Source organism: Parasteatoda tepidariorum, chromosome 3 (assembly GCF_043381705.1).
Source record: "Parasteatoda tepidariorum isolate YZ-2023 chromosome 3, CAS_Ptep_4.0, whole genome shotgun sequence".
NCBI lineage: Eukaryota > Metazoa > Arthropoda > Arachnida > Araneae > Theridiidae > Parasteatoda > Parasteatoda tepidariorum.
The window spans coordinates 6,339,583-6,357,849 of NC_092206.1; the positions used below are offsets into that span (position 1 = coordinate 6,339,583).

Sequence of the window (18,267 nt, forward strand, 5' to 3'; positions counted from 1 at the left end):
TAGCGTTAAAAAAAACCCAAAAAGAAACAGACGTAAATCGAAACAATCAGTACTTTCCCACATCATCGAGTGAATTCAACTTGACCCTGAACTCAGAACAAAAGTACCCGTACCCCCTAAGTCAAAAAAGTGTTAGAAGTAAAATAAAATAAACAATAAATAAATTAAAAAGAAAAACATTTCATAAGGATCTGATATTCTCCATCCGAATTGGAGCACTCGGGTTTCGGTTTCAAGTGTGCGTGCATGTGCAAGTCATAACGTGGGTACGACTACGACATGAAGTCCGCGTGAATGATTACGCAGCAAACACCCCATTTTTCGTGAAATGCATGGGATCCACCAGATATCACTGAAGGGGAAAAAAATTATTCGGGAAAAAAAAGCACCTTTTAAAAACGCCAGCTGAAAAATGCACCTTTAAAGGCTTTTAAAAACGAAATCCCCAAGAAAGCACCTGTAAGTACTTTTTACAAACGCTACGCACCCTGTATATATATATATATATATATATATAATGAAAAACATTAAGATAAAAGCTCTACGATAATAAAACATTCCTAATGCATAAGGAATGAAGCAAAAAAATAAGCATTAAATGCAACACTACTATAAGAAGGAAGGAAAAAGCTTTCTTTAATCGAAACAAATAGCTCTTAGAGGAATAGAATTTTTATTTTTAGAATGATTAGAAAAGTAGTCAGAATTCGTTTTACATCACACTGATATTTCTTTTCAGTACAGAGAGGGTGGGGCGAATAAAAACGTATGGCTTTTAGAACCACACAAGTTCTGTCATCTTAACAGTTTTGTTGATTCAAAAGACTAATCCGACTCCACCCAATTTGTTCGTAACAGTGGGTGTTGAATGAAAATATATATATTTCAAAAATTATTTATCGATAAGAGCTGTTCCGAGAAAAAATGAAAATCAGACGATTTCGATTGCTGATGGAATGGAATCCATAACTCGAAAATAGTTTCTTTCTAAAATCATATGAATTAAAGGTGGAATAAATAAAGCTAAATTTTCAAAACATTTATCGCATTTTTCTATAGTTCATCCTTTTAAGATTATTGCACAAAAATAATTAAATTTAAAACGTCGTTGAAAAGCAGACCCATTTTGAGTTTACGACCAGCAATGTTCAACTCCTTAGCCTAGTAATTTCAAACCCAGCCCAGGAAACAAGGGGACCCCGGGATCAAGTAAGGGGGAAAATTTGCCCCGATTTTTTTTATAGAACTAACCGCATTTGCGTTATTATCAAAGGAAAACCATAAAAACCTCCAACCGTTAGCCTGATGGCAAGTGCCAATGAGTACGTGTACCAATGTAGATATTTTTCGTCAGCACTATGGTCTGTTTGAGCTGGGTGCGAATTCATATAGACCAGTAATCGCTAGAATTCGAACCCGGGTCACCTCATTGGAATGCGAGCTCTTTATTGTAGGAAGCATTCAGAAAAATTTGTAAAAAAAAAACGAATACAAATAACAAAACATTTTTAAATTATTCAAAACAACAATTATTTAATAATTACTTTCGTTAAAGTATTAACGCTTCACGGTAAAGAGAACTAAAGTGTCATTAGAGAGGATGGGGAGGTGGCCACATTTATGTTTCATAGAAATGTTCTAATTAGTTTCCACGAAAGTTCCTTGACCATTATAGGCGGTGGTCATTCAGAATCGAATATTGATCGGACAAGCAAACTGTTGGGCGTGGAATTGGGGGACAAGATAATCAACTCACTTAAATAATAATCACCGCTGGTCATTACATGATAAGACTAAAGTCAGAACACTTACAGGAAATTTGTGTATTATGGCAGAAAAACGCCTATTGGCTGCAAAATATTTGGCGAGAATGAATCGTCTCAAAGAAGAAAGGAATATTTTAAAGGATAAACATACTAAAGGGTAGATATTATCGACTGCATGAAATAAACAGCATCAAATTTTATTTTATTTCATAACCGTCGTTGAACAGCCGATTTAATTTTGGATTTAGAACTACCAGTGTTCAACTCCGTAACCTTGCAATTTTGAACACTAACCAGAAGACATGGGAACTCTAGGATCAAGTATTGGGGCAAACTAGACTTTTTTCATAGAACTAACCAGGATTTACGTTACATAGAGGGAAAAAAACTTCCCATGGTTAGCCTGACTACAAAGGGACTCTAACCCATGATCTGTCTTAGGGGATGAGGATATTTTAAGTCAGCACTGCGGTCGGTACGAGCCGGATACGGAATTCATATAAACCAGCCATCGCTGAGATTCGAACCCGGTTCACCTCATTGGAAGGCGAATGCTCTATCCCCTGAGCCATCGCTGTCGCCGACAGATTTAACTAACACCAGTCACCATATACTACAGGGCCGGGTGGATTCGAACTCCCGTTCTCACAATCGTGAGTCCGGCGCCCTGCCAACCTGGCTATCCCGGTCGAAGATTTGTTGTTGTTGTAGTTCATTTACGTCGCACTAGAGCTGCACAATGGGCTATTGGCGACAGTCTGGGAAACATTCCTGAGGATGATCCGAAGACATGCCATCACAATTTTGATCCTCTGCAGAGGGGATGGCACCCCCGCTTCGGTAGCCCGACGACCTGCGCGTGAAGTCGAGCACTTTACGGTAGCACAGTTTAACGAGGACCAATACCGCACACCCTCGGTCCATACGCAGACTGATCCAAGTGGGTCACCCACTCGCACACTGACCGCAGCCAGTGATGCTTGACTTCGGTGATCTGCTGGGAACCGTGTCTTAATGATCAGTCCACTGCGGGACCCCGGTCGAAGAATCTAAATACCCAACATATATATATTTTGCTGTACTCCTTTTAGTAAATGTTTGACTAGCATTTAAATGTTTTGTATTTCTTTTAGTTTATTTTAAACTAACTACAAAACATTTATACATTTTTTGTCGAATTTCTTTTATCTTTTCAATGCAACTATTGTTTGAGGATTCAGCCTTCAACAAATGAAAAGGGGGAAAAAAATTCAATCTGTCAATTCTTTTTGCACAATCTGAAAGTACGATGTAATTAAAAGCTGTGTAGATCCTGTATGGGTTAATAAATTACGCCACAAAAAGTTTTAAAAACATTCTTGTAAGTTCGATACACTATTGAATATTTCATGTTGAAATAATAGTAATTTAAAAAAAAAAATTCTTCGGGAATTGCCGATCAATAACAGCAATGATAAATCGGTTAATAAGTGATTTAGAAAAGAGCAGCATGCTCGCAAGAATCAGATTAAAAGTGTAAATGGGAGCATTCCCCCCCCCCATTTTTTCCCTTTTTAGAAGCAATTAGTTATTCGGTATAGAATATGGATGAAAACGTGAAAGAAAGAATGAAAAAAAAAAGAGAGAAAATCAAAGAAAAAAGGGAGAAAACCTACAACTTACGTCGTTAATTTGAAAATCCAAAAAGACACTTAGGAATTTTAGATAATAACCATAATGAAATATTCATTCTCCCTAATTGAAAAACTACTTATTTTAATGGAAATTTAATAGCACTATTTCATGCGTCTCAATAAAAATTAGGGAATTTTGTAGGGAGATTATATTTAAAAAACAAAATTGAAATTTATTACATTTTCAAACACAAGTTAACACTTACCATTTAAAAAAAAATTCCAGAAGCGGTTATGTATTTTTTTTTCAATTAAAAGGCTTTAATTCCCTAGAATTATTTACAGGTTCTTTATATGAAGAAAAGTTTTTTTTATCACGAAAATTTTTTTTAATAAACATAAACGTCTATTTTAAACTAGAATTTCAAACATATTCAAAATTATTAAATTAAAATTTGGAATTATATTAACACATTTGTATTTGAGTGATAAAAAATAACTTTCTGATAAGAAAATATATAAACTTTTTTTTGGTGAAATCAAGGAATTAAATTTGCAAATAAATGTTTCTTAGAATTAGAAAGAAAAAAAGAAAACTGGTATCCACATAATGCTTTTAAAAATAATGAGGATTTCTAACTTTCATCATTTAGTAATCTTTGCCTTCTGCACTCAAACAAAAATTTCAAAATAAATACGGTAGCATTCAATTTTATTCTTTTAACTTTTGATTCCCACTTTTCCTTCGATGATAGTGTACTTAAAACCATCGCTAATTAACCACAAGTTAAAAATCTTAACTTACTAAAAAACTTACCACAAATTAAAGTAAAGCTAATTATTTTTATGTCCCAATCTATAACAAAGAAAAGTTCGTCTCTCTCTTTCATTTAGGCCGTTCACGTATTGTACGTCTATGGCCAGAACTCCCCCCGCAACAAAATCTGGAGCCGTCTGCTGCTATGGAAACAAGAATAGCACATTTATAGGAGGGTAGCTTCTCTTCACTCTAGGGCTAACCTAGAAAAATGATTCCCTTTCTCTCGCCAAATCCAGTCCTAAATAAAGATCCAACTTCCCTACTTGAAATAGTTATACCTCGTTACCATAGTCACCGACACGGGTCCAGACGAATGACTTGGGGAGTTCTTACTTTAAACAAACTATAAGCACCAAACGAGTGAGCGGTTTATTTATTTTTGCTGACAACGGCAGAAAGTAAAAAAAAATGCTTACATCAGAATCCTCTCATTTTCACATCTTTCTTAAAATACAAAAATGTAAAAAAAAAAAAAAAAAGAATTCCTTGAAGAGTGGTGTTTGACGACAAAACGGATTCGTGAAGAATATGCCCTATCTGGCAAAAAGTATGAGGACACCCAGTGTTATGAACTAAGAGCGTCCTAATACACATATTTAATGGTTTAATACGCTATTATGTTGGTCCCCTTTTTGCATAGATGACAACCTGCACACGTCTTGGGAAGACGTGTTTTTGTGTCCACCCGTTTTTGATACGTGGCCATAGGAATCGACTTCCAGGCTTCCATCACATCTGAAGTGAGTGATTGCAGTGAGGAGGGTCGATTTGGCTGGCTACGTAATCTGCGCTCTAATTCGTCCCAAAGGTGTTCTATGGGTTTTAAATCGGGAATCTGAGAAGTCCAGTCCACACTAGAAGAGAAACGGACCGAAATATTGCCATAGAGTTGGGAGTGCAGTATTGTCCACAATACATCTCAGAGTTCATGTTTCCAACCACAGGAATTAACGGATTAAGGCCAAACCACGAGAAACACCTCCAGACCATTATGCTTCCACCAACATAAAAACCGGGTGTTTGGATACTTTTGGCCGGATAGTGCAGTACCACTCGAATGAATTGAAAAAAATGAGTTTCGTTTAATTTTTTTACTAAATTTTTATCTTTAACAGGGAGCGTAGCCAAATTATACAACAAAAAATAAGCACTTTTCAAACACTCAAAAATATTTTTAAGCATTTTAAAAAAATATCATAGCAAGGCAGGGCTTTAAAGTTTTTGACAATTGACGGTTTTATCTTGTTTTAACCGCCATGTCTAAAAAAAAAAACTTTTAGAATTGTTTTTGACAAGTGTCAAAAATCATGAAATTTTGAATTATGTAAAACGAATGGCGTTTTCATTCGCTATGAACTGACAATACGCCGAAATAGATTTGGGTTGAATTAATTGTGAAAACGTTGAATAGAACAATGTGAACTGTGTCTTTTTGCATAATTCGTAGCGAAAATCAACATGGTAAAGAAAAAAATCTCATTTTGAAAAGGGGGAAATTAAGCACTTTTTAAAAACACCCAATGAAAAAGGCACCTTTAAGAGCTTTTAAAAAACGAAAATCGAAAATAAGCACCTCATAAGCATTTTTTTAAAAATGCTAAGCACCCTGTTTAAGTTTTGTTACAACAACAAAAACCATGCGGATGGGGCTTGAGTTTTGCTTACATTTCAAACAAGGGGAGAGTCGAAAAAAAAAATGTTTGAGTAGTATTTGAAATAGCCCTACGGAACAGTCTGTGTGGGAGGACCAATTTAAGTACTCGATTCTTTTTTAATTACAATAAAAAAATTATAAGAAAGTTGAGAATTCAAGTAAATGTTTTCTTACACTTTTATAGAAAATACATAATCGAGTCTAGTAGATTTTGTTTCATGACCAAANTAAGTTTTTACATTGTAATGTACTGCTCAGAACGCATCATACCGTCAATAGGCTGCAAAGGTCCAACCCCATTGTAACCGAAACAACCCCAAAACATCTTCTTTCAAAAACACGAAAAAAAAAGTTTGTTTCAATTAATTTGCACAAGGGTGTAGATGACAACCTGCACACGTCTGGGAAGACGTGTTTTTGTGTCCACCTGTTTTTGATACGTGGCCATAGGAATCGACTTCCAGGCTTCCATCACATCTGAAGTGAGTGATTGCAGTGAGGAGGGTCGATTTGGCTGGCTACGTAATCTGCGCTCTAATTCGTCCCAAAGGTGTTCTATGGGTTTTAAATCGGGAATCTGAGAAGTCCAGTCCAGTTTTTGAACATCCATTTAGTCAAACCACGTCTGTGCAGGCCACGATGTGTGAATGGAGCAGTTATCCTGCTAGAAGAGAAATGGACCGATTTATCGCCATAGAGTTGGGAGTGCAGTATTGCCCACAATACATCTCAGAGTTCATGTTTCCAATCACAGGAATTAACGGATTAAGGCCAAATCACCTCCAGACAATTTTGCTTCCACCAACATAAAAACCGGGTTATCGGATACTTTTGGCCAGACAGTGCAGTACCACTCAAATGAATTGAAAAAAAATGAGTTTCGTTTAATTTTTTTACTAAATTTTTATCTTTAACAGGGTGCGTAGCCAAATTATACAACCAAAAATAAGCACTTTTCAAACACTCAAAAAATATTTTTAAGCACTTTAAAAAAATATCACAACAAGGCAGGGCTTTAAAGTTTTTGATAATTGACGGTTTTATCTTGTTTTAACCGTCATGTCTTTAAAAAAAAAAAAAAAATTTACATTTGTTTTTGACAATTGTCAAAAATCATGAAATTTTGAATCATGTAAAACGAATGGCGTTTTCATACGCTATGAACTGACAATACGCTGAAATAGATTTGGGTTGAATTAATTGTGAATAGAACAATGTAAACTGTGCTTTTTTGCATAATTAGTAGCGGAAATCAACATGGTGAAGAAAAAATCTCATTTTGAAAAGGGGGAAAATAAGCACTTTTTAAAAACACCCAATGAAAAAGGCACCTTTAAGAGCTTTTAAAAAACGAAAATCGAAAATAAGCACCTCATAAGCATTTTTTTAAAAATGCTAAGCACCCTGTTTAAGTTTTGTTACAACAACAAAAATCATGCGGATGGGGCTTGAGTTTTGCTTACATTTCAAACAAGGGGAGAGTCGAAAAAAAAAATTTTTTTGAGTAATATTTGAAATAGCCCTATGGAACAGTCTGTGTGGGAGAACCAATTTAAGTACTCGATTCTTTTTCAATTACAATAAAAAAATTATAAGAAAGTTGAGAATTCAAGTAAATGTTTTCTTACACTTTTATAGAAAATACATAATCGAGTCTAGTAGATTTTGTCCAATGACCAAAAATGTCAAGAGATGATTATTATTAAGTTTGTAGTAGAATTAAGTTAGTAGAATTAAGTTTGTAGAAGTTAAGTTTGATTTTTATCGCATTTGACTTTACTATGATGGGTAAATATAAATCACATTTTTCTGCCATTATTTAATGTTCAGGAAAGGTTAAGTGCAATGCAATGTTCCATTTTACACGCACAGTACAACAGTTGCATGGCTAATGTACGTTCCTCGCAAACATACAAAGCGGAACAGAATATGCATTATACGACGATCCCCACTTAGTGGAAAATCTTCTAGGAGAAAGACGGTCAACGGATTCAAGCGTTTAAATTCTTGCAAATAACATTAGATGGTGAAGAATATCCAGGCTTAAAATATTTAATACAGCACTAACCAAAAAGCGATTACTTTTCGGATCAAATCAAGCGTCAAATTAATCTGTTATGTCTTCTCAGGAGTACAATCCGATAACCAAATTAATTAACAAGTTTAATGCACTCATAACTCTAATTAATTGGATATAAGGTTCAACTTCCAGACTCGCCGCACTTTCTAAAATAATCAAGCTGGAATATTGATAAAGTGAAAAAATAACAATTCGCGAAAACATTCTACCAGTGCTCACCGTAACCGTTTTTTTTAAAAAGATTTGTCCACCCCCATTTCTCCTTCGAACAATCGATAAAGGATTTTTATTCGCGCAAAGTCAGCGCGCATATCGCCCAAGAGGTAAGGTATACACGCTCCTTACCTCCTTAAAGTTTATGGATTACTGAGTTACCTAATGGAAGATCGAAAGGTAACATCACTGGTGTTGTTGATGTTGATTACCCTTAATGCGTTTGGAACATTGGCGTCCAATTATTTGCTAAAATTACGGAAGAATGTAGGGAGATTAAATACTTTTGAAACATATTTTACGCATGTTTAAATAGTTTTCAGGTAAACGTGTTCAAATTGTAAAAGCCTTGTTCAGTCTTATAAAAGGAACCAAATACCAAAAAAACGTTACGCAGAAGTTTGAGAAACTTCAAAGACTCAGGGTTGCCACTCAAATATGGAAGAAGAAAAAATTCCCTGTACATATATATTATGCACAATATATTAAGAGGAAACACAACAATTACTGTGGAAATACAACAATTACTGCGCTCTTGTTTGAGCTATATTGGGCTAACTACAGTTATTAGTTTTAATTGCTGGAAAAACTTAGAAGAAAAAAAAAAGGAACAGCTGAACATACTTAAGTAAGCTATAGTAAAAGAAATAGTTTAGTATAACTGAAATATCACGTACGTAATCTACCGTAATCCCCTATGGCAGAATGTTTTCGGTCTTACTGCTTCCTTCTTTTTTCCCTAGCATTAATAATATATTATTCCTTAAGATATTTTTAATTATAACAATAACTAATTTAAAGTAACTAATTTAAAGTAACAAAAACGTTGTATTTACAGAAAAAAGTATAGAATAAAAACGTATAAAAAAATTCTTATTGTAAAAGTAATATTTTTTTAAATTCTAACATTATAGGCACTTTCTCGTAGGTGGAAAAATGCCCTAATTATTTCCCCTTTCTAATTTTGTAAATCATTACAAAATTTAAAATTCATAAATAAATTAAACGATAATAATTTAAAATTTGTACATAAATTAAAAATCGTAAAATCCATGTAGTAATTCCAAAATAAAGATCGACGACAAAATCACGCGAATAGGACTAAAATCTTTCTGCAAAAACTCAGTAACGTTCTGCGACAGTTCTGCCACGGGGGCCGTAATCTATGTAAGTATGTACACGTACTCTACGTATGAACTATGTACACGTAATCTATGAGATATTTAAATATCCTATAGAATACGCTTTGAGTGGTCACCATTATTTAAAAAACGAAAATAAGAAACAAAATTTCCTGCATTTTCCTTGTTATTTTAGGTGATTTTTAAATTTCCTGTATTTTCCAGGTTTCCCCTATTGTACCTGCGGGAGTGGCAACCCTGTTAAAATACCGTGGGAAATTTTAAACATCGAAACTGGTAGCACATTTTTGAAATTTATCTCAAATGTCGGTCGTTATTTCGACCAGGGTTGGCAAGTTTTTGACACATGACAGTTTTTACCGGTTTATACCATGGTTTTTACCGTCATGTCAAAAACCCTTCTGTCAAAAACGCCAGAAACTGTCAAAAACCCATAGTTTTGATAAAACTGTATTTTAATTTGAGTTTAACTGCTTAGGATTTAAAATTAATTTATTTTTGGGCAATAAAATTAGAAAAAAAAGTTGTTAAAAGATATTTAAGAGCAGATTTTTGCATTTTCCCAACATGATTATATCAAATCATACTATTTGAAGTAAAATATTAGGATACTAAACAAAATTTTCAACATTTCCAAGCATCATTTTGTTTGGCATATTACATTACTGAAGAATGTCAAGTCATTCCTGACTTAGAGTTTGTTAATAGTAAGCATAANTTCTTGTTTTCTGCCCTGGAAAGGGTTTATTCGATTAACAAAATAATAATGAAGATAAACAAATTTGTGAAGGGTCCGATTAAAAGAAAAATCATTTTGTGAAGGGTCCGTTTTTAAGTTAAAATATTTTGTGAAGGGTCCGTTTTTATGAAAAGATATTTTGTGAAGGGTCCGTTAACGGACCCAAATTTCTTCTAAACAGACCCCTGGTAAGTATGTACAAGTACTCTACGTATGAACTATGTACACGTAATCTATGAGATACTTAAATATCTATAGATTACGCTTTGAGTGGTCACCATTATTTAAAAAACGAAAATAAGAAACAAAATTCCCTTCATTTTCCTTGTTATTTTAGGAGATTTTTAAATTCCCTGTATTTTCCAGGTTTCCCCTATTGTCCCTGCGGAGTGGCAACCCTGCTAAAATACCGTGGGGAATTTTAAACGTCGAAACTGGAAAACGTCGAAACTGAAATCTATCTCAAATGTCGGTCGTTATTTCGACATATACAAAATTTGTGTAAGCTGCAGTAGAGTCGACGTCTGAAACTTGGTTCCTTTCAGAAAATCAGCAATTTACAGATTATTTTTCTTAATTAAATAAAAAAAAAATTCCCTGGATAATCCGATCAATAACAGCGATGATTAAAAGCAATTAATAAGAACTTAATTTAGAAAAGAGCAAAATGCTTTCAAGAATCGAATTAAAAGTGTGCATTTTTTCCCTTTCTAAAAGCAATTAATTATTCAGTATAGAGTAGGGATGAAAACCTGTAGGGAAGAAAGAAAAAAAAATAAGAATTTAAAGCAAAGAGAAAAACGCTTAACTTTGCCGTTAATTTGAAAATCTAAAAAGAAACATAGTGTTTTAAAATAATAACCATAATAAAATATCCCTAACTGAAAAATTGGCTATTTTAAGAGAAATTTGATAGCACTATTTCATACGTCTCAATTGAAAATTAGGGAATTTTGTAGTAAGATCGTACTAAAAAAAAAAAGATAAAAAAAAGAGATTTATCATATCAATTTCAAAAACTAGTTAACATTTATTACATAAAAAAAAAGTGGTAATGTATTATTTTTTTTTTTTAAATAAAGGGTTTTAATCCCTCATGATAATTTTCTAGTTCTTAACACATATCTTAAAATATTTAATAAACGCTTATTTTGAACTATATTTACAATATTTAAAATTAATAAATTGAAATTTAGAATTAGGTTAACGCAAAATTGTATTTTAGCAATAAAAAATTTATTAAAAGTATATTTATAACTTGATGTTCCTTGGAAATAGTACAAAGACGAAAACAGGTAAAGACATAATGCTTTTTTAAAAGTAATGGGAGTTTTTTAACTTTCATTATTTAGTAATTTTTAAAAATTTAGTAACCTTTGATTTACTAATATTTTTTTAAATTTTTTATTTTCAAACTAACTATTTAAGTACAATAATGGTGAAGAATGCAGAAGTTTGAGAAACTTTTTTCTCCAAAACTATAACCATTTAATTGCTTTTTTTTTCCATATAGGGTTGATTGGGTTCAAGCGATCAAAAAACTGTGCAAATACTTAATACTCTTTAACGGCGAAATTTGGACATTTTGAAATTCACTACTATAATTTAAAAAAAAAACAACCAAACTTAAAACCTTTTCCGCTTATCCCGACAGCTGCTTCTCATTTCATTTGAATATATATTTGAATACCATTTCAAAAAGCTTTCACCACGGAATTAAAAAATTTTTTAGTTTACACAGTTTAAATTTCATTTGGATACAAGCTCCAGTTCAGACTGAAGAATTTCAAATTTTCCATCTTATGGTGAAATGTCCACTGGTGAAATGTCTGGCAACACCAATTTAACAAATATGTTACAAACTATTAAAAATGTATAATTGCTTTTAAATGTTTGGTTGGTTGGTTGGTGTCGTATCCTCTATTGAATCATATTTCATGGTGTGCTTGAATAGTTTTTGTTATTTCTATGGCATTAAAAGAATACAAATCCTCTTCTGTGGGGTAGTTTAAGAGGTGAAGGCCTGCAGCGACTGCAGGGCAGTTAAAAACATGATATGGTGTCAGTTCCACATTAAGACAGTTGCCACAGTTTTGATATTTTCTAGTCTTATCTGTAGAAATTTTCATGTTTTTATGATGTTTTGTTCTTAGTCTGATGAGAGTAGTGGCTGTCTTCCTATCGATGTCAAGATTAGTTATTTGATCGTGGGCTTTGATTTTTAAAGGGGTGAATAGTCTTGACTTTGCAAAAGCATTTGCATCTGCCAGCGTGGTTGGGATTGAATTTTGATTGAGATCTCTGGCATTTTTAGTCAAGGAATCAGCTATTTCATTGAACTCCAGGTTCACATGGGCGGAAATCCACTGCAAGAAGCATTTTTTCCGGAGACGCTGAAGTTGTCCTAGTTGTTCTTTGATATTCAGGATAAGGCTTGAGGTACCTTTGCTTTCTATTTAACGAACTTTCATTTTACGAATTTCTCTATTTAGCAAATTTTTTCGAGGAATCAAGAACATTTTGGAAATTTCATCGTAAAATAACTTCCAAATAGCGACGTGCATTTTCTATTTAACGAACTTTTCTTAGAGATCCACTTTCCTTATTTTCTAAAATATTTCTGAACATTTCAAACGTATTTTATGGGGGAAATAACCTTGAACTAATTTTCGAAGCCACTGCTTTCTCTAAAAGTTAGTTTAGAGAAAGCAGTAAAATCCCTTTCCCTTTTTGTTTACATTTAAAACGAAAAACTCAGATCAACGGATTTTATCAGTAAGAATGAAGCTTAATAACACATGTGGTAATGTATGTTTAAAATTACTTTTACAATAAATGCAGCTATAACTTTATACATTAATTATTATTATTTTTTTAGTTGAAAATATATGTAGCATGATAGTGTATGGAGCATGAAAATGCATGTAGCACTGGATAATGTTTCTCTATTCTTGTTTTCCATGCAGATTTCTTTTATGGTTAATATTTATAGAATGAATAGTAGATACTAGTTCACAAGATAAAGGTGCATGTATTGCAATTTTAGTTATGCCTTGTGTTTATGCATTTTTAAGCCTGTTTTGTGTTGTTTAAGTATTTCAAAAGGTGGTTTTCTATTTAACGAATTTTCTATATAACGAGCTTATTATCGGCAACTTCGTAAAATAGAGGTCCTACTGTATCTCCTTCACAGAACTTTAATATTACATGATGATTCATACATGGTATACCATCCATACAGTTCGTACATAGGCATGCTGAGATTACTCCACTCAGCAAGCAATGCTCTCTAAGTACACTGTTGAAAATTTCTTCAAGACGCGTTGCACCAAAGTTCATTTGCTGGAGCTCCACCCTCTTTCTCAGCATACAAAAAATTCGATCTTAGAAATCTAATTAATTTTAGATAATAGGTTTACAAATCAATCTCAAAAATATTTTAACATAACATTAATAGAAAAATGGACCCTATTAAGAAAACATTTCACTATTAAGAAAGCATTATACATTTCACTTTCAGAAAGTAAAGATTTAACGGAGACTCTGGAATTTTACATAACAAACTGAAAATGAAAGCCATCAGTTCTTTGCTAAAAAAAAAAATTGTTTTTCAAATCGATAGAGCCATTCATAAGAAAGAAACATCCAGAAAACATACCCAGTTTTCCCACGAGGTTTTTAGAAATCCCTTAAAGGGTATGTTTCGGCTTGAAGTTTTCCAATGAAATACTAAAAAGAGGAAGATTATAGTCCCCCCCCTCTTCCCTTCTGATGTATCTTATTTGATGCAGCGAAATATTCCGGCTGAATGCGAATTTTATTTCGATACTTAAGACATTTTCGAGGTTAAAATAATCTTGACACAAAAGAGACGAGGAGGTTTGCAAGCAGCAAAGTAAAATCAAAAAATAAATTCCACAAAAAGATTGTGGTTTGAGAGAATTTTCTTTTTTAAATGCAAATAAAAGTGGAGTTTGCTACCTCAAGCTATGACGTACATTAGGTACACACTCGAGTACGGAATCACTATTTTTCAAATGATACATATGTGACACTTTGTATCATTTGAAAATACATTATATGTATATTTGTATATTTGATTTACATAAATGACATTATCTAATAGGGGATCGCAATGCTCGAATACGCCATCTGGTGAGAAGTCCGGTTCCATGCATTTTGCCCTTATCCCTTCCCTCTCCTTCTAAGTTGTATAGGAATGTACTACAATATTTTTTCCTTTTCTTAATATTTTTCATTTTTAATTAATAAAAATATTTTTTTTTTAATTTCCATGATGCTTTCTTTTAGAACTATGTTTAATGTAGTTTTCAGTTCCATATAGTTTCCCAACTTTAAAGATTTTAATCTATATGAAAATCAATACAGAAACTGACGTACTTCCCTCTTCTATGACTCTCCACACGCTAATGGTAAAAGCAGGCGAAGTGCTGCCATAGGTAGAGAGTTCTTCTGCTGTAGCCCATTTTGATCGCCTACAGCTACGGTACAACTTTGCTTAAAAGTAAATAAAAATTTGCGCTTGTAGCTTTAAACGACGTTTATAACTCATTAAATACCACCGCTTTTGAAAAAAACGGTCATAAAAGTGACGATTTCTTGATTCAAGAAAATTATATGAAATTAAGTGTTTGTACAATATATGTATTCATTTTTGATTTCTGGCTTAGTTTTAATCTTGAAATAATGATGAGTATTGATATCTCGTTTAAAATAAACTATGTCTAAACACATTACGAATAATCTGGTGCATAGATTGAGAAATAAACATGATTCTGGGCATAATAAAAATATTGTTTCAATGTTTTTGGCTAATTCAGCTTGGAAATGTTAAGGGCACGAGAAACATAAGGCAAAACTTCACACCGTCCTTTTGACTGGAACAAGTTTGGAGGGGTTAAGAGGATGTCCCAAAAGTCTCCCAAGATTTGAATTGTGAGCCATTTGTGTTATAAAATGTTGCTTAAGAGGGAAAAAAAGGAGAGCTGATAGTAGTTCAGGAATAAAACAGAGCGTTAAACAAAAGTACAAAGCGTTTCGATTGTAGATTTTAAGCATTTTTGTGTCATTCTTTGATCACCTGATTTTTTTGATTTGGTGACCAAAATTGCAATTCTACACGGACTATTTTTTCTTCTTTCTATTAAGCGTTTTCTCAAGTTTCATGACAAAAAGCCCGCGATCACCAAAGCTGTGTCTTTTCAAAGAAATTCAGCTAAATTTGTGGACAAGTACAGTTGAAAATTTCGTGAAAATCTAGAACGTAAATGACAGCATTACATTTCATTAAAGATTGGTTTCATTCACTCTATGTGTAAAAAATTAAATCGGTTGTAATTTAAATAAAAAGATTTAAAACATATCTATGATAAATATTTCGAAAGAAAAATAATTAACAATTAAGTATATCGAATATTTCGATAAAAAAAAATAATTAACAGTTAAATATGTCAAATATTTTGATAAAATAATAATTAACAATTAAAGTACTGATAAACTTAAGTAACACGCAAAAATTGAAACAAATATTCCTAAATAAATGATGTTTCGAATTCACAGAAGAATGTAACAACTAAGTACATTAAATGGTAAATATCCAATTACTAGGTGAGGAACTAGAAATGCATTTTAATTCCAATGAACATTTTGTCGCAATTCCATTAACACTGCACAATGGGACATTGGAAAGTGTCGTATCAAATCAACAGGAATTGATGATTTAATTGTAAAACAATAAGGTTTATGCTGAACATATCGAATAAAATTGGAGAGTTAATAGAACACGTTAAGAGATATTTTGTGTAAATTTGAAGAATTCAATTAGTTAAGAGATTTAGTTTTAAAATACGAATGACATTTTTACAAACCATCTTTTTAAATTTAAAAAAAAAAATTTAACAAACATTTATACATTTCTGTTTATTATTTAATAGCATAGCTGCCAACATGGATAAGAAAAAGTCCAGTAGATTTTACGAAATAATATAAATTTCAGGATAACTATTCCATCACATTCTAAATATTTTACACATAGTTAATCTTAGGAATTTTTATAGTCATCAAAATAGAAAAATTACAATATTTTCCAGTTATGATTTCACATTAAACATACTTAAAATGTTATGCATTAATGTTTCCTCATAATTTCGAATACTAAAAAGCATTTAATTCATCAAAAGTAGTTAAAAGATTTTTTTTTTAATTAATTTAAAAAGAGAGTTCTGAAAATAAATAAATAAACTGATCTTTTTAGACCAAAAAAAGTTTTGAAACGATTTCTATATATGAGGTTCGCTTCATTGTGTATCGGTAATACGTATTTAAATACGAGGGTTGTAAATTAAATAGTGGCAACTTAATCTTGAAACTCACAGAAGGGCTAGCATGCGCAAATATGATATGGGAGCGGAGAGGTGGCGCTGTTGTCGATGTGTAGAGTGCAAAAAACAGTCGATCTGCTTAGAAGGGTAGTTGTTGCGTGGAATTAAATTGAGGAGTTTTGTTTCCATCGCTCTAAAGCATGTTTTCAAAAGATGATCAGTGGTCGTGGCTTAAAGTCAAGGTTGCCCGTGGCAAAAATGCAACAGAATGCTAACGAGGGTTATTTGAAGCCTGTGGTGCAAATGCTTTACTGTATAGGACAGTAGCACGATAGGTTGAAGCATCTTGTCTTTTTTCGTCATTAAGCCTTTTGAAAACATGCTTTAGAGCGATGGAGATGAAACTCCTCACTTTAACGCCACGCAACAACTATCCTTCTAAGCAGATCGGCTGTTTTTTGCACTCTACACATCGACAACAGCGCCACCTGACCGCTTCCATATCCAATTTGCGCATGCCAACCCTTCTGTGAGTTTCAAGGTCTAGTTGCCACTATTTAATTTACAACCCTCGTATATAAGCTAGCAAGCTATAATCGGTACAAAAATTCTATTTTAATAGGGATTTTTTTCAGGAAACTTATTAAATTTTAGGGAATTTTCTAAAATGTACAAAAACCAGGAGAATTTTAATTAAACCAGTAGAACAGGAGAAACTGGCAAAATCCAGTAGTGTACAGGAAAATCTAGTAGTGTACTGGAAAATCCAGTAGAGTTGGCAGCTATTTAATAGTAAAACGAGAATGTTCATGTCCTGAACATATCAGACAGCGAAAATAAAATTATGCAGAGCACGTTAAAAAAATGTTTTAATAAACATGAAAAATTCTATAATAAATATCTTGAATATCATTTTTAGAAAAACCAGTGATATTTTTTTTCCTCACAAATCATCGTCTTCCACTGAAACGTCCACTTATTTCTGTGCAATGACAAATCGATAACCAATAAACAAAAACTTACCTATATTTGTATGGTTGAGCTTTCTACAAATCCTGGCTTCACGTTCCAATTTTTGAAAATCTAAAATAAATTGAAAACGTTTTAAATAACTGATTCAATTTCGTAACATTTATTGATCAATTTCAATTAGTTATATAAAATTAATCAATAAAAAAAATATTTTTTTCAATTCCTACTATTAGTTCACACTCTTCTTATATCTTGTTCAAATTTTCAATCATTAATAAAATACTTTTTATTCATCCACTCTAGTTCAAATACATTTTTTTTAAAAACTACAGTGAAACCTGCCAAGTTGACCACCCTTGTAAGTTGGGCACCTACATAAGTTGACCTCAATTATCAAGAACGGAATTTTTCGTATATATTATAAAGAAGCAAAACCTCTGTAACTTGACCACATGTCTATCTTGTATGTTGACCACTGAAATAAGTCAATTTTGTCTAGGAGTATTATGAAATTCTATTCTAAAAACCTCATAAGTTGACCAGAAAAAAAATTCAGAAAATTTTCTGTCATTTTGGCAATGTATGTTAAAATTTCACTTGTTTGGTGAAATAGTATAAAAAGCTAATCTAAACCCTTTTCTGAGTTGACCATCAGGGGAACTGTAAGGTGTCAGCTTTTTACCATTTCTTTCATCCGTTCATTGAAAACAGGTGTGTTAGTTGAAAAGTTGCTCTTCCTGTTGCAATAGTGAGCATTTGAATAAATGAATACTCTGAATCTTTGATCTTTAAGTGTAGTAAATAAATTTTAAAGTTTCCAAATAATTTTATTTTGTGAAAGATTTCAAATTACATATTTTCGTGTTCTGATATTTTAAGAAATTATATTTATTAAACACTTCACATGCATAACTAACCAAATAATTT

At 32.5% G+C, this 18,267-nt stretch overlaps 1 protein-coding gene across 4 annotated transcripts in view; it reads right to left on the minus strand.

Annotated features, from left to right (window-relative positions):
- The window catches only part of LOC107453185 (Calcium/calmodulin-dependent protein kinase II), a 114,349-nt gene that overhangs the window by 52,694 nt on the left and 43,388 nt on the right, over positions 1–18,267 (minus strand). For all 4 annotated transcript variants that reach the window (XM_043046971.2, XM_043046970.2, XM_043046973.2 and 1 more), the window contains exon 3: positions 17,392–17,451. In XM_043046971.2, coding sequence (XP_042902905.1) covers positions 17,392–17,451 — 60 coding nt within the window. The remainder of the gene's footprint in view (positions 1–17,391; positions 17,452–18,267) is intronic.